The 24,273-nt window shown below is 30.1% G+C and overlaps 7 protein-coding genes across 8 annotated transcripts; all 7 read right to left on the reverse strand.

The window, feature by feature from the left end:
- Window positions 1-134: 134 nt before the first annotated feature.
- LOC105252274 lies at window positions 135-2,089 on the reverse strand. The gene is made up of 2 exons (XM_025409516.1): window positions 1,029-2,089; window positions 135-170 (listed from the first exon to the last, which is right to left on the reverse strand). Coding segments are annotated over exons 1-2 (780 nt in total). The 5' UTR covers window positions 1,808-2,089; the 3' UTR covers window positions 135-169.
- A 1,111-nt stretch (window positions 2,090-3,200) lies between these two features.
- Window positions 3,201-8,855, reverse strand: LOC105252275 (odorant receptor 13a-like). Of its 2 annotated transcripts, XM_025409515.1 has the most exons (6): window positions 8,053-8,855; window positions 7,782-7,881; window positions 7,392-7,502; window positions 7,011-7,166; window positions 4,559-4,739; window positions 4,333-4,382 (listed from the first exon to the last, which is right to left on the reverse strand). In XM_025409515.1, the coding sequence occupies exons 1-5, from the start codon at window positions 8,832-8,834 to the stop codon at window positions 4,689-4,691; spliced, it is 1,200 nt and encodes a 399-aa protein (XP_025265300.1). In that variant the 5' UTR covers window positions 8,835-8,855; the 3' UTR covers window positions 4,333-4,382; window positions 4,559-4,688. The 2 variants fall into 2 exon arrangements, with proteins under 2 accessions (XP_025265298.1, XP_025265300.1); XM_025409513.1 differs by lacking the exons at window positions 7,011-7,166; window positions 7,392-7,502; window positions 7,782-7,881; window positions 8,053-8,855 and adding exons at window positions 3,201-3,261; window positions 3,459-3,614; window positions 3,855-3,965 and having other exon boundaries at window positions 4,283-4,382; window positions 4,559-5,625.
- Window positions 8,856-9,622: 767 nt separating this feature from the next.
- Window positions 9,623-11,983, reverse strand: LOC105252277 (odorant receptor 13a). Its single transcript, XM_011259583.3, has 5 exons — window positions 11,166-11,983; window positions 10,815-10,914; window positions 10,607-10,717; window positions 10,193-10,348; window positions 9,623-9,710 (listed from the first exon to the last, which is right to left on the reverse strand). The coding sequence occupies exons 1-5, from the start codon at window positions 11,945-11,947 to the stop codon at window positions 9,657-9,659; spliced, it is 1,203 nt and encodes a 400-aa protein (XP_011257885.2). The 5' UTR covers window positions 11,948-11,983; the 3' UTR covers window positions 9,623-9,656.
- A 2,056-nt stretch (window positions 11,984-14,039) lies between these two features.
- Window positions 14,040-16,158, reverse strand: LOC109610070. The gene is made up of 4 exons (XM_020027830.2): window positions 15,257-16,158; window positions 14,698-14,930; window positions 14,531-14,630; window positions 14,040-14,415 (listed from the first exon to the last, which is right to left on the reverse strand). Exons 1-4 carry the CDS (start codon window positions 15,857-15,859, stop codon window positions 14,107-14,109), a joined length of 1,245 nt encoding a protein of 414 aa, XP_019883389.1. The 5' UTR covers window positions 15,860-16,158; the 3' UTR covers window positions 14,040-14,106.
- Window positions 16,159-16,374: 216 nt separating this feature from the next.
- On the reverse strand, window positions 16,375-18,568 carry LOC109610071 (odorant receptor 63a-like). Its single transcript, XM_020027831.2, has 5 exons — window positions 17,808-18,568; window positions 17,243-17,475; window positions 17,027-17,126; window positions 16,579-16,848; window positions 16,375-16,494 (listed from the first exon to the last, which is right to left on the reverse strand). The coding sequence occupies exons 1-5, from the start codon at window positions 18,351-18,353 to the stop codon at window positions 16,429-16,431; spliced, it is 1,215 nt and encodes a 404-aa protein (XP_019883390.1). The 5' UTR covers window positions 18,354-18,568; the 3' UTR covers window positions 16,375-16,428.
- Window positions 18,569-18,670: 102 nt separating this feature from the next.
- LOC109610073 (odorant receptor Or2-like) lies at window positions 18,671-20,978 on the reverse strand. Its single transcript, XM_020027850.2, has 5 exons — window positions 20,234-20,978; window positions 19,686-19,918; window positions 19,501-19,600; window positions 19,094-19,363; window positions 18,671-19,010 (listed from the first exon to the last, which is right to left on the reverse strand). Exons 1-5 carry the CDS (start codon window positions 20,792-20,794, stop codon window positions 18,945-18,947), a joined length of 1,230 nt encoding a protein of 409 aa, XP_019883409.1. The 5' UTR covers window positions 20,795-20,978; the 3' UTR covers window positions 18,671-18,944.
- A 256-nt stretch (window positions 20,979-21,234) lies between these two features.
- LOC105252278 (putative odorant receptor 92a) lies at window positions 21,235-23,805 on the reverse strand. Its single transcript, XM_020027852.1, has 5 exons — window positions 22,862-23,805; window positions 22,488-22,587; window positions 21,746-21,856; window positions 21,490-21,645; window positions 21,235-21,411 (listed from the first exon to the last, which is right to left on the reverse strand). Exons 1-5 carry the CDS (start codon window positions 23,659-23,661, stop codon window positions 21,358-21,360), a joined length of 1,221 nt encoding a protein of 406 aa, XP_019883411.1. The 5' UTR covers window positions 23,662-23,805; the 3' UTR covers window positions 21,235-21,357.
- Window positions 23,806-24,273: the final 468 nt, after the last annotated feature.

The following is a 24,273-nucleotide window of genomic DNA, read 5'->3' on the forward strand; positions in this document are numbered from 1 at the left end:
TGATTATATAATAAAATCGTATAATAGAATCGAAAAAATGTTTGATGGTGAACACATACCTGAGCGGTAAGTTGTTCACCGGTATAACAAAATAAAAACATATTTATCATCATACATGTAAGCGTGAAGCAATAAGAACACATAGCTATTGTATTACTTTTTTCCCATTCCTATAAAAATGATATTTTCAATGTAAATGCTTCTTATATAAGTACTAGACAACGCAAAGCGCGCGCTTCGCGCGCGCCATTTATTCCCTTTTATTATATATACATTTCTCACAGTCACACAAGCTGTCAAAATTTGTAATAATCGCAAATGACAACTGCTCACAACATGAATTGAGCGCAATAAAACAACCAATCGGCATCGCGGAAAAACAGCAACAATTCAAGCGTCACATGCCTTTTTTCATATAGGATAGGAAGACATGAAAGTTATCATTATCAATTTTTATATACATTAGAGTCATAAAACATTTGAATTGTCTGAATACATTTGCAAATTTAAAATCTTTTAAATATTAAATATTAAATATTAAATATTATTATTATATTATTATTAAATATTAAAAAGAATAATATTTCTCTGCCTAATTTGTACACTCAATTAATAATATTTTTATTTAATTATAAAATCTTTATAATAAATTTTTCATTTTATTATAAAATTATTAAGATAAATTTTAATGAAACATTGAAAAAAGTACAAGGATAATAAAATATCACAAACCACTATTATGCAATATCCAAGAGTGCATACAATTGTTGTACACCCCATTAATTCTATTAAACATATTTGTTGCATTGTATGTTCCACTAATTGCAAAAAACTGAAACGTGTTGATGATATCAAATCGATCATTTTTACTTTTAAACTGTATTAAGAATTATTTTTCATGCATGAAAGACAAATAAAATTTGTTAAGAAATTAAAATATATATTTATTTCTTTTCTTGTTATAATATATAGATTTTAAAATTACATTTAAATTAAATTAAATTATTTAAAAATTACCAATAACTCACTATCGTATTCTTATTTGATGTTCCACTACTGCGGCTAGTTTCTTATTTGCATCTTCTCTTTCTTGCTGATTTTCAACGAGATATCTCATTAGCTCTATCAAAATTTTTAACTGACCGCAGGCATGCATCACGAATATGGCAGCAAGTCCACATACACCCGTTGTGATTGAGAAGGTAACTAAACCCGATAAGATCTGTATTGCGAAAATAATCTCATAACTAGGACTGGCTTGTGAATTGAAGGACAAAAAATATCCTGGACATGGTAAAGGTCTAATAGTGATATTTTGTGCGTTAATTATTTTTCCCTTTACAAATGGTAAAATTAATCGGAAGGAAAGTCCGCTGCTATACATAAAGGCTCCGCAAAGTGCAACTAGGCGTTTTGCGGTTTTCGCGGATTCAATCATCATATTTCGTGCGTTCATATTGATAACATTTCTCCAATCTTCTTCGATGTGTTTTAAACAGCGTTTGATTTGCCTTTCGCGGAATATTAAATTACCGTATTTAGTTACGGTCATAAAGCCGAAAAGAAGTAGAGGAATCATTTGAATTTTGACATGTGTTCTTTTTTCGAAGAACCAAAATAGAAAACCGGGAATCAGAACGGAATAAAGAAGAGCGTAAGTTATACATATTAATAGAAACTTGTGAATTCTTTCCATGATAGTTCTTTTTCTGTTCAAAGGCGGCCAGACTCCAAGTGTGCTTAAAACGTTACGCGTTAATTGCGTGATAAATGTAATATCATCTTGATAATATTTGTCACGCAGCATTTTTTTTTTATTTTTAAAAACGTTTGGGGGATGGCAATTTTTTTTCTCTGGAAAATTACTCTTGAACTGCTTCTATCATCAGAATTACTACCGTTAATATGAAACTTATATGCGAGTTGAATCACGACTGTCTGCAGCAAAAAAAGTAGTCGATGAAATAAATTCTCTTTCCGCCTACGCTTGCGCGCTTTAAACATTTAAGTGATTGCATGAGAAAGTCGTTTTAAAAGCAGAGAAGAAAAAGTTTCCAAATCGACTTGTTCATCGAGGATTACGATTGCTTTTCACGAATAGAATTTTTATTCAACGTATATCTTTTTTCAACTAGAAATACAGCTTTAAAACTTTATTCTTTCCTGTATTAAACTCACGATTGTATTTATCGAATATTAACCACTAAAAATAGTTCTGTTCCTTTCTTACAGTGCTTTGACTTCATATGTAAAAGACAACTTATAACGCTGTATTAATACATTTCTCAATATATATGTCAAATTATATTTATGTTATTGGTTATTTTTTAATTATTTTATATTATTAAAAAGAAGATAATAATAATTATGTAATTTAAATAACTAACACAGAATATTGGATTAGTTTCTAAAAAAATTTATAACGTATCTGTCATATATTTTAGAAAACTTTCTGCATACATTCTTTTATAGAAAAAATAAATTTATATCGAAAAATATATCGCGCGTATATATATGTACATTATACACCAAACTTTTGTATTTGACACATTTATATCATAAGTTTACACAATAATGTTGCAATAACGGTAAATCCACGTCAAGCAGAAGATTAACGTTGCATGTATTGAAACTTTCGTAGAGATTGTATGCAGATCTATTTATTATTCTTTATCATAGACGGAGAATGTATTCTTGCTGGAAGTCAAAATAGAATTAATGTTGTGCAAAGAAACTTATTTAATAATAGCAGTAAAATAAGATTCTTAACTTTTAGTGTTTTACTATATCATTTTACTTGCACATATGTGCAAAAATCAAAGAGTATGCATAGTATTTTTTTGTTAATGTAAAATTATATTTCTGTTTATTTTTTAAAATTCTTATACTTTGTTATTTATTTTATATGTATAATAAGAGATATAGAGATTTGTGGAAAAATATAAAATAATAATTGCATATTCATCATAAAACTAATTTTAATAAAAATTTAATCTGTCTGATGCAAAACAAGAACATATCTTCAGTTATTTATCGAAGAAATATATTTAAGAGGCAAATAAATATATCATGTACATACAGATATCCTAGAAAACTTTTGTGTAAAACTTCTGACATATCTTCTGACATATCATGAAAGTGTAGACGATACAATGATTTCATTATTATATGTTAACCAGATAATTTTGATGATTAGAATAAAAATATTCAATCAACTACATTTCGAAGCATATTAAAATATGTCACAGATGTTTTTATAACCTAAAACAAAATCGACGAAACCAGTCGCATTAATAGGACCTTAAGAATATGTGTGTGTGTGTGTGTGTTATTATATATATATATATATATATATATATATATATATATATGTATAATAATAAATTCTGTGTGCATGTATACATGCGCACACATTGTGATTATATGGTATAAATTTAAATATATAAATATTTTCTTACATCACCATATGTTTTAAATGATAAGTCCATAACTTTTCCAGCGGTGACTTTAGTTGGTAAATTGGATATGATCATCAATAATACAATTCCACGCGCACTCTTGTCCGGAAGACGATACCATTCAAGTTCGCACGATGCGATAGCCACCTTCTCCGCCTATTAAATATTATTGCATTTGTAGCAACATTTCACGAATTTAAATATATTATTAATATACGAAATATTTCCAAAATTAAGATAAAAATTATTTTTGTTACTTTGCCTATATAAACACAGATAAAGAATTAATAACACAAATAAAAGAATTAATCATATTAAATATTAAAATATTGATATCGTTATGTATGCGTGATTATACAATAGAATCGTAAAAAATATTTGATGGTGAACACATACCTGAGTGGTAAGCTGTTCACCGGTGTAACAAAACAGAAACATATTTATCATCATACATGTAACCGACATAAAATAAGAACATGTAGCTATTGTATTACTTTTTTCCCATTCCTATGAAGATGATATTTTCAATGTAAGTGCTTTTTATATAAGTATAGGAAGACATGAAAATTATCATTATCAATTTTCATATACATTAGAATCCTAAGATATTTGAATTGTCTGAATATAGTTGCAATTTTAAAATCTCTTTTGAATATTAAATATTATAAATATATATTATTATTATATTATTGAATATTAAAAAGAATAATATTTTTATTTATTTATAAAATCTTGATAATAAATTTTTCATTTTATTATAAAATTATTAATTAAATTTTAATGAAACATCAAAAAAAGTACAAGGATAATAAAAATTCACAAACCACTATTATGCAATATCCAAGAGTGCATATAATTGTTGTACCCCCTATTAATTCTATTAAACAGATTTGCTGCATTGCATGTTCCACTAATTGCAAAAAACTGAAATATATTAATGATATCAAATCGGCATTTTTACTTTTAAAAAATAACTGTATTAAGAATTATTTCTCATGCATGGAAGACAAATAAAATTTGTTAAGAAATTAAAATATATAATTATTCTTTTTCCTGTTATAACATATAGATCTTACATATAAAAATTACCAATTACTCACTATCGTATTCTTATTTGATGTTTCACTACTGCGGCTAGTTTCTTATTTGCATCTTCTCTTTTTTGCCACTGATCTTTAACGAGATGTCTCATTAATTCTATCAAGATCCTCAGTTGACCGCAAGCATGCATCACGAACACAGCTGCCAGACCACATGCGCCCGTTGTGATTGAATATGTAACTAAACCCGATAAGAACTGTATCGCAAAAATCATCTCATAATTAGGAGTAATTTGTGAATTGAAGGAGAAAAAATATCCTGGACATGGTAAAGGTCTAATAGTGATATTTTGCGCGTTAATTATTTTTCCCTTAGCAAATGGTAGAATCAATCGAAAAGAGAGTCCGCTGCTATACATAAAAACTCCGCAAAGTGCAACTAGGCGTTTTGCAGTTTTCGCGGATTCAATCATCATATTTCGTGCGTTCATATTGATAACATTTCTCCAATCTTCTTCGATGTGTTTTAAACAGCGTTTGATTTGCCTTTCGCGGAATATTAAATTACCGTATTTAGTTACGGTCATAAAGCCGAAAAGAAGTAGAGGAAATATCTGAATTTTGACATGTGTTCTTTTTTCGAAGAACCAAAAAAGAAAACCGGGAATCAGAACGGAATAAAGAAGAGCGTAAGTTATACATATTAATAGAAACTTGTGAATTTTTTCCATGATAGTTCTTTTTCTGTTCAAAGGCGGCCAGACTCCAAGTGTGCTTAAAACGTTACGCGTCAATTGCGTGATAAATGTAATATCATCTTGATAATATTCGTTACGCAGCATTTTTTTTAATTTTTAAAAACGTTTGGGAGATGGTTTGCAATTATTTTTCTCTGGAAAATTAATCTTGAACTGCTTCTATCATCAGAATTACTACCGTTAATATGAAACTTATATGCGAGTTGAATCACGACTGTCTGCAGCAAAAAAAGTAGTCGATGAAATAAATTCTCTTTCCGCCTACGCTTGCGCGCTTTAAACATTTAAGTGATTGCATGAGAAAGTCGTTTTAAAAGCAGAGAAGAAAAAGTTTCCAAATCGACTTGTTCATCGAGGATTACGATTGCTTTTCACGAATAGAATTTTTATTCAACGTATATCTTTTTTCAACTAGAAATACAGCTTTAAAACTTTATTCTTTCCTGTATTATACTCATGATTGTATTTATCGAACATTAACCACTAAAAATAGTTCTGTTCCTTTCTTACAGTGCTTTGACTTCACATGTAAAAGACAACGTATAACGCTGTATTAATACATTTCTCAATATATGTCAAATTATATTATTGATTATTTTTTAATTATTTTATATTATTAAAAAGAAGATAATAATAATTATGTAATTTAAATAACTAACACAGAATATTGGATTAGTTTCTAAAAAAATTTATAATATGTCTGTCATATATATTAGAAAACTTTCTGCATACATTCTTTTATAGAAGAAATAAATTTATATCGAAATATATATCAGGCGTATATATATGTACATTATACACCAAACTTTTGTATTTGACACATTTACTCATATATCATAAGTTTACACAGTAATGTTGCAATAATGGTAAATCCACGTCAAGCAAAAGATTAACATTGCATCTATTGAAACTTTCGTAGAGATTGTATGCAGATCTATTTATTATTCTTTTATCGTAGAGGGAGAATGTATTCTTGCTGAAAGTCAAAATAGGGTTAATGTTGTGCAAAGAAACTTATTTAATGATAGCAGTAAAATAAGATTCTTAATTTTTAGTGTTTTACTATATCATTTTACTTGCACATATATGCAAAAATCAAAGAGTATGCATAGTATTTTTTTGTTAATGTAAAATTATATTTCTGTTTATTTTTTAAAATTCTTATATTTTGTTATTTATTTTATATGTATAATAAGCGATATAGATATTTGTGGAAAAATGTAAAATAATAATTGCACATTTATCATAAAACTGATTTCAATAAAAATTTAATCTGTCTGATGCAAAACAAAAATATACCTTCAGTTATTTATCAAAGAGATATATTTAAGAGGCGAAAATAAATATATCATTTATATACAGATATCCTAGAAAACTTTTGTGTAAAACTTCTGACATATCTTCTGACATATCATGAAAGTGTAGACGATATACAATGATTTTATTATTATATGTTAACCAGATAATTTTGATGATTAGAACAAAAATATTCAATCAATTACATTTCGAAGCATATTAAAATATGACACAGCTGTCTTTACAACCTAAAACAAAATCGTTTAGACTAGTCGCATTAATAGAATCCTACGATTAAAAGCCATTATAATATATGTATGTGTGTGTGTGTGTGTGTGTGTGTGTGTGTGTGTGTGTGTGTGTGTGTAATAATAAATTCTTTGTGCATGCATAAATACATATGCATACACACTGTGATTATGTGTGATATAAATTTAAATATATAAATATTTTCTTACATCACCATATGTTTTAAATGATAAGTCCATAATTTTTCCAGCGGTGATTTTGGTTGGTAAATTAGATATGATCATTACTAGCACGATTCCACGTGCATTCTTGTCCGGAAGGCGATACCATTCAAGTTCGCACGATGCGCTAGCTACCTTTTCCGCCTATTAATTATTATTGCACATTCGTAGCAACATTTCACGAATTTAAGCGTATTATTAATATACGAAATTTTCAAAATTAAGATAAATTATTTTTGTTACTTTTGCATATATAAACACAGACACAAATAAAAGAATTAATCATATTAAACAATAAAATATTGATATTGTTATGTATGCGTGATTATAGAATAGAATCGTAAAAAATATTTGATGGTGAACACATACCTGAGCGGTAAGCTGTTCACCGGTGTAACAAAACAGAAACATATTTATCATCATAGATATAATCGACATAAAATAAGAGCATGTAGCTATTGTATTGCTTTTTTCCCATTCCTATAAAGATGATATTTTCAATGTAAGAGCTTTTTATATAAGTATAGGAAGACATGAAAATTATCACTATTAATTTTCATTTACATTAGAATTATAAGACATTTGAATTGTCCGAATACATTTACAATTTTAAAATTTTTTGAATATTAAATATTAAATATTAAATATTATTATTGAATATGAAAAAAAATAATATTTTAATTTTATTATTATATAATTATTAAGATATATTTTAGAAAAACATTTAAAATAACACAAGGATAATAAAAAATCACAAACCACTATTATACAATATCCAAGAATGCATACAATTGTTGTACACCCCATTAATTCTATTAAACATATTTGTTGCATTGTATGTTCCACTAATTGCAAAAAACTGAAATGTATTGATGATATCAAATCGATCATTTTTACTTTTAAACTGTATTAAGAATTATTTCTCATGCATGGAAGACAAATAAAATTTGTTAAGAAATTAAAATATATAATTATTTTTGTTCTTGTTATAACATATAGATTTTACATATAAAAATTACCAATAACTCACTATCGTATTCTTATTTGATGTTCCACTACTGCGGCTAGTTTCTTATTTGCATCTTCTCTTTCTTGCCACTGATCTTCAACGAGATGTCTCATTAGCTCTATCAAAATTTTTAACTGACCACAGGCATGCATCACGAATATGGCAGCAAGTCCACATACACCCGTTGTGATTGAGAAGGTAACTAAACCCGATAAGAACTGTATCGCGAAAATAATCTCATAACTAGGACTAGCTTGTGAATTGAAGGAGGAAAAATATCCTGGACATGGTAAAGGTCTAATAGTGATATTTTGCGCGTTAATTATTTTTCCCTTTGCAAATGGTAAAACTAATCGGAAGGAGAGTCCGCTGCTATACATAAAGGCTCCGCAAAGTGCAACTAGGCGTCTTCCAGTTTTCGCGGATTCAATCATCGTCTTTCGTGCGTTCATATTGGTAACATTTCTCCAATCTTCTTCAATGTGTTTCAAACAGCGTTTGATTTGCCCCTCGCGCAATATCAAATTAGCGTATTTACTTATGGCCATGAAGCCGAAAAGAAGTAGAGGAAATACCTGAATTTTGACATGTGTTCTCTTTTCAAAGAACCAAAAAAGAAAACCGGGAATCAGAACGGAATAAAGAAGAGTATAAGATATACAGATTAATAGAAACTTGTAAATTCTTTCCCTAGTAGTTTTTTTTCTGCTCAAAGACGGCCAGATTCCAAGTGTGCTTAAAATGTTACGCGTTAATTGCGTGATAAATATAATATCATCTTGATAATGTTCGTTACACGGCATTTTTTTCAATTTTAGAAAAACGTTTGAAGGTTTGCAATTTTTTTCTCTAGAAAGTTACTGTTGAACTTTTATCACATCAGAACGCGAGTTGAATCATGACTGTCAGCAGCAAACAAAGCAGTCGATGAAGTAAATTTTCTATTCGCTTACGCTTGCGCGCTTTAATAATTTAAATGATTGCGTGAGAAAGATGTTTTAAAAGCAGAAAAGTTTCCAAGTCAACTTGCTCACCGAGGGTTACGATTGCTTTTCACAAATAGATTTTTGTTCAACGTATATCTCTTTTTCAACTAGAAATACTAACTAGGAATACATAGGCTTTAAAACTTTATTCTTTCCTGTATTAAACTCACGATTATATTTACCGAACATTAACCGCTAAAAATAATTCTGTTTCTTTTCCATTGTGCTTTGATTTCACATGTAAAAGACAACGTATAACGTTATATTAAGCATTTCTCAATATATGTCAAATTATACTTGTATTGTTGGTTATTTTTTAATTATTTTATATCATTAAAAAGAAAGTAATAATAATTATGTAATTTAAATAACTAGCACACACAATATTGAATTAGTTTCTAAAAAAATTTATAATGTATCATATATTTTAGAAAACTTTTTGCATGTATTCTTCTATAGAAGAAATAAATTTATATTGAAATATATATTGCGCGTATATATATGTACATTATACAAAACTTTTTTGTATTTGACACATTTATATCATAAGTTTACATAATAATGTTGCAGTAACGGTAAATCCGTGTATATAATTTTGATAATAAGAATAAAATTATTATACAGCACAGAGAAATAGATTCAGTCTGTTACGTTTAGAAGCATATTAAAATATGTCACAGCTGTCTTAACGACCTAAAATACAACATTCTGTAATAATTTATTTATTATTTTGGCATTATTTCATGTAATTCAATAAAACGAAATTATTCAATAAAAGTAAAAAATGTATAAATAATATTAATAATTCATGTGAATGAAACAGCTAGTAATTAAAGATGTATGCCATAATTATGAATGATTTAGTGTGAGATTATTTTAAAAAATAATAGCACTGACTTTCTTATTAATTTGTTCGTCTAAAAAATATAATATATAATTAATGCCAAATGTGTAAATTAAGAAAATATTTGATTATTATGTTCATCTTTTTTACTTATGTTATACATACGTATTTTTCATGTATCTTTATATTTTTTATTTATATTTCTATTTATTTTTAATTATATTATAAAAATAAATAATTTTGTTAATATATTGCACTGTATGTTATGTTATAATTTTTGCAGATTTCTGGGAAAATAAATGAGAGTGCTTTTTTATATATATGTTCTTACATCACCGTATGTCTTGAATGACAAATCCATGATCTTTCCAGCGGTGACTTTGGTAGGCAAGTTTGACATAATTATCACTAGCACTATTCCACGCGCTTTTTTGTCCGGAAGACGATACCATTCGAGCTCGCACGATGTATTAGCTACTCTCTCCGCCTATTATTGATATTTAAGCATTTCATATTTTAATCATATTTTATAAGTATCTTCAATAATTTATTTATAAAGAGCAAAAACACTATTTGATAAGGAAATATAAAAATAATATTATTATATTGTATTATGATATATTATTATGATATTTTATGACATTATTATATTATATTATGACATAAATATAACTTTTTATCGTTTATTTTATAATGTAATGACGTTTACCAAAAAAATTTAACAGGTTGGTATCAACAAACATACCTGAACCGTAAGCTGTTCACCAGTATAACAAAACATGAACATGTTTATCATCAAAGATGTAAGTGTAATAAAATAAGAACACATAGCTATTGAATTGCTATTTTCCCATTCCTATAAATGTAAGTACTTCATATGTTTCTTTATTTTCTTTTTCTTTACTATTTTATTGAGAGAACATAATTCGAAAATATAAACATTATACACAAACCATGATTATAAAATATCCCAAAAGACAGACGATTGTTGTGCAACCCATTAATTCTATCAGACATGCTTGTTGCATTGTATGTTCTACCAATCGCAAAAAACTAAAATATCGATTAAATCGACAAGTAAAATCATTTTCAAAAAGAGTAAAAGAATAATTAATGAATAATGTTAACTATAATAATGTTAACAATATAAATATAAATAATATTAACTGTGTATATAAGACATGAATATGTGCAGAATATGATTTATCAATAATTATCAATTATTATTAATAAATAATTGAGCATTTCAAATCATACAATCGAAATAGATAATTTAAAAAAAATTACAATTCGAAAACACTTACTTCCGTATCCTTATTTGATGCTCGACCATTGCAGCAAGTTTCCTATTCAACTCTTGATCCTCTTCCCATTGTATTTCAACGAGATTTCTCATCAAATCCATTAAGATTTTCAGTTGACCACAAGCGTGCATCACAAAAACAGCCGAGAGGCCACATATACCGATTGTTATCGAATAAGTAACTATGCCGGACAAAAATTGAATCGCGAAAACCGTCTCGTAAATAGGACTAACTTGTATATCGAAAGAAAATAAATAAGCAGGACAAGGCAAAGGTTTGATTGTGACATTCTGCGCGGTGACAATCTTTCCCTTGGCAAATGGCAGAATCGATCGAAAAGAGAGTCCGCTACCATACATGAAAGCTGCGCAAAGTGTAACCAGGCGTCTTCCTATCTTTGCGGATTCAATCATCGAATCTCGTGCATGCATGCTGATAAGAAACTTCCAATCCTCCTCGATGTGTTTCAAGCAACGTCTGATACGTCCTTCGCTGCATACCAAAATGCTGTATTTACCTGTGGCCATAAAGCCGTAAAAAATCAGAGGAATCGTTTGAACTCGGACGCGCGGTCTCTTCTCGATCAGCCAGAAAAGAAGGCCGGGAATCAGAACACAGTAAAGAAGAATATAAGAGCTTGAGATTAATAAAAATTTCCAAGCTCTTTCGCTGATAGATTTTCTTTTGTTCAAAGATGGCCAGACTCCGAGTAAACTTAAAACTTGACGCGTTAATTGTGTAATATACATAATGTCATCTTGATAATGTTGATTGTGTAACATACTTCTTTTAATTTTGTATGTGAAAACGATACGAAAATCGGATCACGACTGATCGTTGCGAGAAAAAATTGTCGATGAAGTAAATTCGCTGTCCGCTTGCGCTTGCGCGCTTTAAAGATTCAAATGTTGGAAGAGTTTGAAAAAGAGTTGTGGCAAGAACTAAGTTATCCAACAGCGAGGGTCGAGATTGCTTTTCCATGGAAAAATTGTATTTCTGTTTGCTAATGTGTATCTTTTTTCAAATATACTGAAATATAATTGGTTACAACTTTGTTTCTTTCTGTATGAAAACTCGGAATTGGATTTATCAGATCATTGACCGACACGTAATATTAGCTTCGCTTACATCTTGCATAGTAAAGAATATTTCAATATACTTGCATAAAAGGATGTAATAGAGAAATAAGTGGATTAAATAAATATGAATTTATATCTATATGATAAAATAAATAAATGTGAAATTATATACATGCAATACATTTATATACAAGTGACATTTTATCGATTAGTGTTTGGAGAAGTAAAGTGAACTTGTTAAACTTGTTAAGTGAGGAACAAAAATTGAAAACAGCAAATCATTTCTCTGAAAAACATTTCCATGTCAATGTTTATCAAGTTTTCTAATTACATATTTGATTTAACTTTGTTGATACTTCTATTGTATAACTTGCGTTTCTAAAAGCTGTAATGTTGATAAGTAAATAGAAATTTTGATTGCCTTGCATTATAATACTATATTATATGCTACATATATACAGGGTGTTCCCGGATTAAATGGCCAAACTTAAAATATAAATTTGGGACCTCTAAACAAGCAAAAATTTCCTCTGGAAGTTTGCTCGCAAACGCTTCGTTCAAGAGATATCGACATCATCATCTGTTTGTGCATTTCATTAACAAATATGTATATAATATGTAATACAAAATATCCGATATTATATAGCAATGGAGAAGAAGCTAAGAAATAATCAAGAAAAATACATTTGTAATATTCTTGATCGTATTTAATTGTCTATCGGTCCAATAGCAAATCGAACATGCGAAATATAACACTATTTTGATTGATGACGATTGAGGACTATTTCTCGTCCTCTTGGTAATGATCACTGTGACTCATCTCGATGATTATATAATCACGATTATGTGTGTTTCTTTATATAATAATAATATAAAAGCCAGAGAATAAGACAGCTCGTAATTTTAATAATGTTAGAGCGACAGAAAAAATTTTATAATTACGTGATGGAAAAATGAATGTACGAAAAGTCAGAATTGAAATTCTTTGTTGACCGCTACAGTGAAAGATGTTATCAATTCTTACGCCTGCATATATTAAAAATTTAAAGAATTTCTAGGGGAAGCACAATAATCATTGAAAGGAGTTTCTGCGATCTTGCATGCAATGTGGTTTCTCTACGTGTAGTTGTGCATCATACACGGGAACTTTGACTTTGTAACTTGAACTTGGCAGTATTTATTTAAGAAAATAAGAGAAACTTTGCACTATGATTTTATCGAAACATATTGTCAATAATATCGGGTTTTATTGAAATATTTATTTCAATAAATTTGAAATATTTATTATTAAACGAAATATTTATTTATCCAAATTAATGGAATTATTCATACTTTCATTATGCTGTTAATATAACGCTTTGAAATATTATTATTTCTTCTATTTTATATTTTTGTAAGTTTTATATAATTGTTACATTTTTTAAAGTGGAATAATTTATTTGTTCGTAAATGCTGTACTAACACGTGCATTATTAATAGAATTAAAAAATTAGAAAATAACTCTTTGCTATAAATAGCCTAAAGATAACACACTACTTTTTGAGATATCATCAAGTATGTTATATTGTTATAGAATCTCGTGAGGAAAATTCACGAAGCAAATTGAAATATGCCATTGAAGTCTTTAAGATCTACGGAATATAATATCTTATTTTCAGTACAGAAATTAGAAAGTTTTAGCTTTGTAGATATGCGTTTTATTGAAATTTATTAAGTTTATGTATCTGCCAGCAGTCAATTATAGTATTTAACATCGACCAACTATAATTTCTAAATAATCCATGTAATCGGTACAACTATAATTTCTAAATAATCCATGTAATCGGTACAAAACTCTGTCGCGATACATTAAATAGTTTTAATCATATTCCGCATTTAAAGAGCAAAACGATATTACTTACATCAGAAAATGTCATCAAAGTCATCGTCATCATTTTTCCAGCAGTGAGTGTTGCAGGATATCGAGATATCATAATCGGAATAATTAAATCAATTGCTTTTTTAGAAGACATTCGATACCATTCGATTGCATAGCAAGCGGTACCCACTTTCTGACAGCGCTCTTTGAGCAAATCGCCGATGTAGCAGAAAATAAAAATATTGAAAACGATGGACGCGAGTGCGAAAAGATACATAAAAATCTGTATAAACGACTCGTTATTATTCAAGTCCTGAAATTTTAATCGAAAGACGTTAAGAGAAGAAATCAACAATTATTAAAGTTTATCCTAATAAGCCTAAATGCCGTCTATCGCTTGAGATTTCTAAGGCGATTATACAACGTACGGTTACGATGTAGTAGCAAATTAAACATATGCTACATGATGCGTTTACAAATTCCACGAGGCATATCTCGGTAAATAAATTGCTTATGTTGGAAACCAATCTGCCAAACAAAATTGCAGAACAGGTGTTCATAAAAATTTGAAATGTTGTTGCATTTGATTTATTACCTGAGCAAATGTAAATGCCGGGTTACCGCGGTAGCTATTCGGTTCTCGATGGAACCGTCATTGTGTTTGCCACCGTCCACGGTTTCCTCAAAAATTGCCATTAACACGTCACATTGGCCGCACACATGCGTGACGAAATGAGCCATCAAGCTGCAAATCCCGCAGAATGCGCTATAGGCAGTACAACCGGAGAGAAGTTGTAAAAAATACACGATCTCATATGCAGGACTAGTCTGTGCGATGATACAATAATTGATTTGTACGTGAATATTATTATATAAATATAAAATATATTTTATTTCTAATAAATTATTTTTAAAATTCTTTTATCAATTTAGATTCTCGTCTTCTTTAGCAAAAATTATAATTTAGAATTCGAAAATTATTAGAGTCTCGATATTTTTTGTAAAGAAAAAATTGTTTTTAAATTGAAAAAAGTTGTCATTAAAAAGAAAACGCAATAAGAATAGAATATTTTATAATAATTGAAATATAAATTTAACATTATCAATCAGCATTATTAATTAAAATTATGACTCACTTTGAACGTCGAATTTACCTTGGAATCAAACACGAGAAATTCGCAGGGGGACGGATGCAGTCTCACGGTAACATTATTTGCATTGACCATATTCGGCAACACCATAGGTAGCATACCATACAACATACCACCGCTGAACATGAAAGCCACAGAAACGATACCAAACCTGCGGCCCACTTTAGCATTCGCCAGCATGATATTCCGATCTTCGACGATTATCCCGCATCGCCAATCATCGGCCACATGATCGATGCAGAACTTGAACTCATCTTGATGCCACAGCAACAAAATGTAACTCGTGAAGACCGTCAACATGAAGAGCAGCGGGCATATCGTACGGAGTATCAGGAAGACGCTCCATTTCTCCTTGATGATTTGCATGATCCACGGCACAATAGTGAAAATTAAGAGGAACGTAGCGATCATCATTGATAGCTTATGCAAAGCCACCTTAAGCCTCGAAGTTTTATCGTCATCTAATGGCCATGCACCGATCGGTTTCAACAGGCAAAGGCTTATCTGAATGGCGTAATAAAAGTCCGAAATATATGATTCACATATATTCCGTTTCGTTACCCTGTCGGTGTTTGTTAGTTGTTTCCGGTCGATCATTATTCCCATGATGTAAAGGCGGTGCTTGCTCGATCTGTACTATCTAGATTGTCAGAATTATGCGGATTTCTGCTAGAAAGCATGCGCATGACACGTTCAATGAACTCCTGCAATCTTCGCAAGTAAAAGTCGCGACTTTGATGACTAGCAATTTGCATTTTGTAATGTACTTATTGTTAGTTGAGTTTACGGGGGAAACAGCGCAGCTGCGGTTGGAATAAATCAGAAAAGGGTAAACATGGACAATTATGTTTAATACAATGTTACGGTAGCAGGATAGAAACTTTTGTCCAAGCATAATCAATGCAAAGTTGTTGATGTAATAGTTCTGATATTTTCTAATATTTTCGAAAAACTCTACAACTTGTAAAACGTAAAGTTTTTCTTTATACAATTTTGTATTATGTATTATTTTTATATTTCTTTTATATTTTTATATTTGACGTTAAATTACCTGTCTAAGATTATTCAGCAAAATCTTTTTTTCAAACATATATTTCTGAAAATATTAATAATCTTCGCGCATCTTTTATGTTTCCTAATTATTTCATTGAAAAATATAGGCAACTCTTGTATATTTACATAATATCTCGCGAGGAAACTTCGCGAAGTAAATTAAGGTATGCCATTGACGTTCTTAAAATCTAGATAATAACACATATGTCGTTATCGATAATTATAATAGAAATCTTTGAATCAGTCTTCATAATTAAATTTTGCATACTCACATTAGAAAAACTATTCATAGTTAATTTTACCATTTTTCCGGCAGTAAGCTCAACCGGATAATTCGACATAATAATCGGGAACATCAAGTTACGTGCCTTATTTTGTGGCAAACGATACCATTCAATCATGTAACACTTAATGCCTACTTGTTGGCATCGATCTACGAGCCGTTCGCCAATATAGCAAAATATGTATATGTTAAAAGTAATTGATATAAAGGCGACGAAATACACAAAAATTTGTAGCATTGATTCCTGATTATTCCAATCCTACACATATAATGTTAAAAATATATATATAGAGTAATGTGTTAGAAATACAACTAATAAATTAAATTAAACTATATATATATATATATATATATATATATATATATATATGTATAAAATATTTCCATTTTATTTAATAAAAACAATAAAATTTTGAAATAAAACTGTAATAACGTACCATGATAACGTAATAACCAAGTAAACATATATTACATGAAGCATTTATAAATTCCGCTAAACATATCCCGTTCAATACCTTATCTACGTCAGAAACGAATCTGAAATTTAACATAATATTCGCAGAAAATTGCAATGCAAGTGAAAATAAATTCAAATATAATAAATAAATAAATAAATAAATCAAATCAGTTATACAATCAATTAATCAACTTACTTGAGTATTCGAAGATGATGTATTATAGCGGTACTAATCCTTTGATCGACGGTACCTGGATTTCGATTACCACCATCGATCAACTCTTCGAAAACATGCATCAGGATATCGCATTGACCGCATACGTGAGTTACAAATTTGGCTGTTAAGCTACAAATGCCGCAGAACGTGGTATACGCAGTGATACACGATAAAGCTACTAATACATATGCGATTTCGTAAACTGGAGTGACCTGTAATTAAAAGAATACATAATTGTCAAAAAATTTTTCAATTATATAAAATTAAAATGATTGTATTTTATTGATTATATTTTAAAATGATTTTCATTAATGTTTTTATTAATTATAACTTTAGCCAAATATATCTAACCATCTATCGCTAAGAATACATAATTAATTTATTATAAAAATAATTTTTCATTTTTCTTTTATAAACTTTCTGATTTTTTTTTATGACAAAAAGGGAAACAGAAGATCGCTATAATTATAAGATTAAAAATATGATATAATTATAGCTTTTCAGTTTGCAAATAAAGGAATTTAATGTCGTACATTGAATTGACCTGGACGTCCAAGAAGATCAGCTCACAGGGGTTGGGCAACAATCTAATCGTTATATTGTCTTCCGTAACGATAGGTGGTAATACTAATGGCATGCAGTTATAAGGTATACCACTGCCGAACATAAACGCTATGGAGATGATACCAAAATAGCGTCCCGACTTGGCATTAGCTAGCATGATCTCGCGATCCTCGATTATCGTCACATTTCGCCAGTCTTCAGCAATTTGATCGATGCATGATTTGATCTTATTCTGATTTAACAGCAACAGGAGATACCTCAGAAATACGGTAAATGTAAATATCAATGGACATGCGGTTCTAAGAATCTCGTATAAACTCCATTTTGTAGTAATTATACATGTGATCCACGAGGCGACTGAAAAAAATTGAAGAAACGTGGCGACGGCGATCGACAAGCCGTGAATGATAACTTCTATCTTGGTGGCTTGCTGTCGCAACGGCCAGGCGCCGATCGGCTTCAGTAAGCGAAAGCTTATCTGGACGGCATAATAAAAATCCGAGATGTGATTCTTATTTTGTTTCATTTTATTGGCGATGTGTGTGTTAACAAACGCGACCTTTTGCTTCCGATGTAACGTTACTGCCAACTTGAACTTTACTACTGCGAAATAAAAATTCAACACGGATTTCTACGACTACGAAGCATGCGCGGCCCGTTCGATGAACCTTTCCGATCCCTACGAGTCATAAAAGTCGTGACTTTGTAGTGACTCGTAATTTGCATTTTTTAATGTTGTCAATTTATGGGGAAACAACAGCTGTGATTGTAAAATAAATCAAGAAGAAGAAGGGTTGAACAAAGTTTACAGCGATGATGTGGCATCGATGGAAACTTTTGTTCAAGGATAATCGCAAAGTTACTAACATTATGTAGTTCTCATATTTTCTGATATTTTTCTCAAAAAAACTTTACAGCTAATATTGCGTGTGTAAAAGTTTTTACATAACCGTGTGCTTCGCATTATTCTTGTACATTTTGATCTTACATATTCAACTACATATACACTTATTACTTAGTAGATTGCTCGCATATTTCTAAAAATATTAATAATCTTCGAAGAATGTATTATACTCTTAAATACTTTGTCTCAAAAATTCTCTCTATCTTTGCACATTTATATATTTTCCCGCGAGACAACTTCGCGAAGTAAATTCAAGTACGTCATCGACATTTTCAAAATCTAAAGTATAACATATGGCAGCATCAACACATTTATAACATTTACACAATTCAAGATATCCTCAATAAAATTAGCATACTTACATTAGAGAAACTGCTTATAGTCATTGTCGTCATTTTTCCGGCAGTAAGTTCAATCGGATAATTCGACATAATCATCGGGAAAATCAAGTTACGCGCCTTATTTTCAGGTAAACGATACCATTCTATTATATAACATTTAACACCTATTTTCTGGTATCGATCTACAAGCTGTTCACCAATATAACAAAATATATATATGTTAAAAGTGATAGATACGAAGGCAAAAAAATATACAAAAATTTGTAGCATCGATTCATGATTGTTCCAATCCTACAAGGTTAAAAATAAATAATTAATAGATTATATAGATAATATTTGTATAATATAATTAATATATATATTTAAATCTTTTTAGATTTTCTGATAAAATGAAATATCAAATTATCAAATATTATTAATCGACATACCATAATAACATAATAACCAAGTAAACATATGTTACACGAAGCATTTAAAAATTCCGCTAAACATATCTCGTTTAAAATTTTTTCTACTTCGGAAACAAATCTGAAACTCAATATATTTCTAGAAAATTGCAAATGGAAAATAAATGATAAACAAATGAAATTAGTTATACTATTAATCAACTCACCTGAATATTCGGAGGTGATGGGTTATAGCAAAACTAATTCTTTGATCGATAGTGCCCTGGTTTCGATTACCACCATCGATCACATCTTCAAAAATATACATCAGGATTTCGCACTGACCACACGCGTGAGTAACGAATTTAGCCGTTAAACTACAAGTACCGCAAAATACGGTATATAATGTACAACACGATAAAGTTTCCAACACATATACGATTTCATAAATTGGACTGACCTGTATGAGATAATTAAAAGAACACAAAATTGCTAAAAAATTATAATTTGCTAATACAATTTGCTGTATACAATTATTTTTAAATTAAAAGTTTTTATTGATATGATTAGCAATATATTCTTGAACGCCTGTGCTAATATTAAGATTATGATCAACTTATTATGAAAAAGAAATTTAAAAAATTTTTTTAGATACATTTCCATTATAAAATAAAAAAAAAGAGAAAGGAGAAAGAAAATTTAAATGAAGAAATTGAAAGTAAAATGTCCTTCGATTCTCTGAATGAAAGATTTTAACACCGTACATTGAAATGACCTGGTTGTCCAAAAAGAGTAGCTCGGAAGGATTGGGCAGCGATCTAATTGTCACGTTGTCTTCTGTAACGACGGATGGCAACACTAAAGGCATGCAGGTATAAGGTATACCGCTGCCGAACATAAACGCCGCGGAGATAATGCCAAAGGAGCGTCCGGATTTAGCGTTCGCTAACATGATTTTGCGATCTTCGATTATCGTCGCGTTACGCCAGTCTTCAACAACATGATCGATGCACGATCTGATTTCATCTCGACGGAATAGCAACAGTAAGTATCTCAGAAAGACAGTAATTGAAAATATTAGCGGACATGCAGTCCTGAGAATCTCGTACATGCTCCATTTGGCGGTAACTATACATATGATCCACGGAATGATCATAAACAGTTGGAAAAACATAGCGAGGACAATTGATAAGCTATATATAATAATTTCTATTTTGGTAGCTCGTTGTTCCAGTGGCCAAGCACCGATCGGCTTCAACAACCAGAAGCTGACTTGTGCAGCATAGTAAAAATCCAAAATCCATTTGTCGTTTTGCATGGGATGGAACTTTTCCATAAATGCAGCGATCGTTTGCGTTGAGTGCAATCTTGATGATAATTCAATGACGACTAACAGTCAAGTTGGGAGAAAAGTTGTCGGTAAGCATGCGCGAGATGCACTTGGCTGTTTTCTGACTAGAGTGATTAAAACGATCCCTCGTCATTCGTAATTTGCATTTTAAATAATGTTCCAGTAAAGTTGAGAGAAAAGTACAATTGTGTTCAGAGCGAGGGGATACTAATAATGCTCCAAGAAACTTTAACATGGGAGGGAAGCACGATCTCAAGTTGTTCTGCCGACTCTATTGTAGAATTATAGTTTAATTCTCTTTCTTACGGAAAAACTGCGGCTCCAAGTGTTTGTATCATGACGTTAAATATTATTTTAGCTAACAGTTATATAGCAATATTTTTTAGTAATATATATTATAGTAATATATTTTTTTGATTGCTCGATTCATTAATGTCGCTTGAAGATAAATGATAAATGCGAATAAGATGATAAGTGTTGTATTTGTGATAGAGTGAAAATAAGAAATTGATATGTCTCGATCGAGATAGTTGATATTGCAGCGATGTTTAGGCTGCAATCATTCGAATGAAATTAAGATACGCCGCTGATGTTTTACATACCTGTGAACATTCATTAAATATTTCAGCAGTTTGTTTGATTAAATATCAAATTAATGAACAATCACAAAAATTACTTACGTCGCAAAATCCTTGAAGTGATACATCAAATATTTTACCAGCTGTCAGTGTTGAAGGACGATTTGATCTGATCATCACCATGACTAAACCGTTCACGTTCTTCGCTGGTAACGCATACCAGTTGATAAAATACGACGTCTCTCCAATTTTTATACTCTTGTTTGTGGCATAAAATTAAATGTAAATATCGAGAGTGTTTAATTAATACGCGAAACATTTTTCAATATTCGTTAAATTAATAATTTGTCAGGTCTACCTCTTCTTTAAGTCGATCGCCGATCGATGATAAAGTAAAGACGTTTACCAAAATTGAAATTACTAAAATAAAATATATAATTGTACCTAACATTTGATTGTCCTCCCATTCCTGAAATAATTTTATTCATAAAAGCAATACAATGTATATACATCTGTATATATATATCATATGTATTGTGTGTATATACAGCGTGTCCCACCTAAAAGTGGCCATCCCCTTTTATCTTTTAAACTAAAAAAGATAGACCATAACAAATATATATGAAATTAAATAGCTTGAACTGAACTTTATTGTGAGTATAGTGATTGATTACAAAATCGTTATATCGCAGGGCCGAAAATAAAATGGTGGACATCGCCCGCAATATTTCAAGCCGGGAAATCTCGTATAATATGTAAAATATTTACATTAAATCATACATCATTATATATCATTATATTCGTTTCAAACAGCGCTATAATTTTTATTATATCAAAATATCTACATTATTATAAAAAAATTATGCACATCTCTCCATTCTTCAATACAGATAAATTTTGTAATCAATCACTATACTCACAATAAAATTTATTTCAAGCCATTTAATTTCATATATATTTGTTATAGTTTATCTCCTTTAATTTAAAAAATAAAGAGGGTGACCACTTCTAGGGACACACTGTATATAAGTTAATTTAGTATTAAAATTACAAAAATAAAAAGCAATCGATATAATAGAAAAATATTTCTAATAAAATACCTTGAGGACGCCATATTCAAGAAAACATATGATAATAGTGCATCCAACCATTTCGGATAAAAAGACAAAATTGAATGATTTTTCAATCATCTCAGTAAATCTGTAGAAATAACTTTTTATGATATAATAATTATTATAAATTATAATAAAAATATGTTATTGCAAATAACTGTATTGTAAGAAATATTATTTGCTTCATGTAATAAATCAAATCAAATCAAATAAAAATGAAATCAGTATTTATCTTCTTTGCTTTCTATTTTACACACATTTACACACATGCGCACTTTCTATTTTAATAAAATATATTAATATCGCATTACATTAATAATTTAATAAAATATGTCATTAACATTTGCATATTATTTGCCAACCTGAGAGCTCGCATATGATGCATGATTATTTGACCAAATCGTTTGTGAAGATCATTAGTTTCGTCGATCAAGAAAGTTTCCATATGCCTACGACTGATCTCGAATAGACAACAGGCGTGCATCACGCAGGTAGCAATTAAACTGTAAACGCCACAGTTTGTTGATAAGATGATGGTGCTGAAGACGATTTGTGTGACGAAGAGAACCTCGTAGAACGGCGAGTTCTCCACCACGAAGAAGACATAATCGCTGAGATATGGCAGAGGCAACTGCGTTATATTATCCTCATTGACGATCTTATCTGCCACCAACGGCATAATTATATGATAAGGTAACGCACCACCATACAATAGTCCTAAGTACATGATCGTGAACTGTCTCCCGATTTTGGCGTGTTTCACCATCACCGATCGATCCTCCTCACTCTCCACATCTCTATATTGAATTTCCATTTGTTGTAGACAATGCTTGATATCATCTCTATTGATAATCATCGTCCAGAATTTGACGATACCCAGAAGACTGAATACCTGGGCGGCTATCACTTTCATATATCTCGTCAAGTCTTTCGCATCGAAGAAGGTATATATGATATGCGGAACGAGTAAGAAGCACATCAAACTGAACATGAAGCTCGTTTGGAGAACGTATTTCATCTTATCAAACGTAGAATCAGTCTTGTAAAGAGGCCAGACACCAACGGGCGTCAACAAGATTTTGGAGACTTTCACCACGTATTCCGCGTCGGACCTGTAATTAAAGTTTCGAAACAGCGTGCGGCTGGCGTTAGTCGACGACATGTTCGCGGTTTTTATAATTGCTTGATTGCGTTTTGATTTTCAACTATAATCAAAAGAGTCGTATGAAAGTTGACCGCATGGGCGCTTGCGTGCAGAAAGTTTGCCTCTCCGCGGTAACTTTGTGTAGGGGTTACCTTCTGAGAATCGTCGCAATTTCCCCAGGGGAAGCAAATGTGCATAATTTTAATGATTACGCAAGCGCTGTAAGATAAAAGATAGGAGATTTGCTTTGCTGTTCTGTCAAGAGCAAAAACGTGCGATGTACAAAAAGGGATATATTTCTATCAGTCATAAAAACGGAGTGAAATCTAATATTAAATATATCTTGTGCGTGTGTATATTTCTAAGAATATTATCATATATATTATATATTTACTAAAATCAGCATAGTGGTGCACATAAAGAATAAATTATATTATCCAGTTATATCTATAAAAATAACATTCTGAATTTTATATCGTTACATGTGTATATGTGTGAATAATTCAGGTGTATAATAATAATTTGAACCATTGTCGGTTCCTTAGTTTAATATTTTTAACAGTGCCAAATTATTTACATCGGTAAATCATGTTATTGAAATATATTCTTAGTAAGCAAATTACTCCTGGT

Source organism: Camponotus floridanus, unplaced genomic scaffold, assembly GCF_003227725.1.
Source record: "Camponotus floridanus strain SB8 unplaced genomic scaffold, Cflo_v7.5 scaffold27, whole genome shotgun sequence".
Classification (NCBI taxonomy): domain Eukaryota; kingdom Metazoa; phylum Arthropoda; class Insecta; order Hymenoptera; family Formicidae; genus Camponotus; species Camponotus floridanus.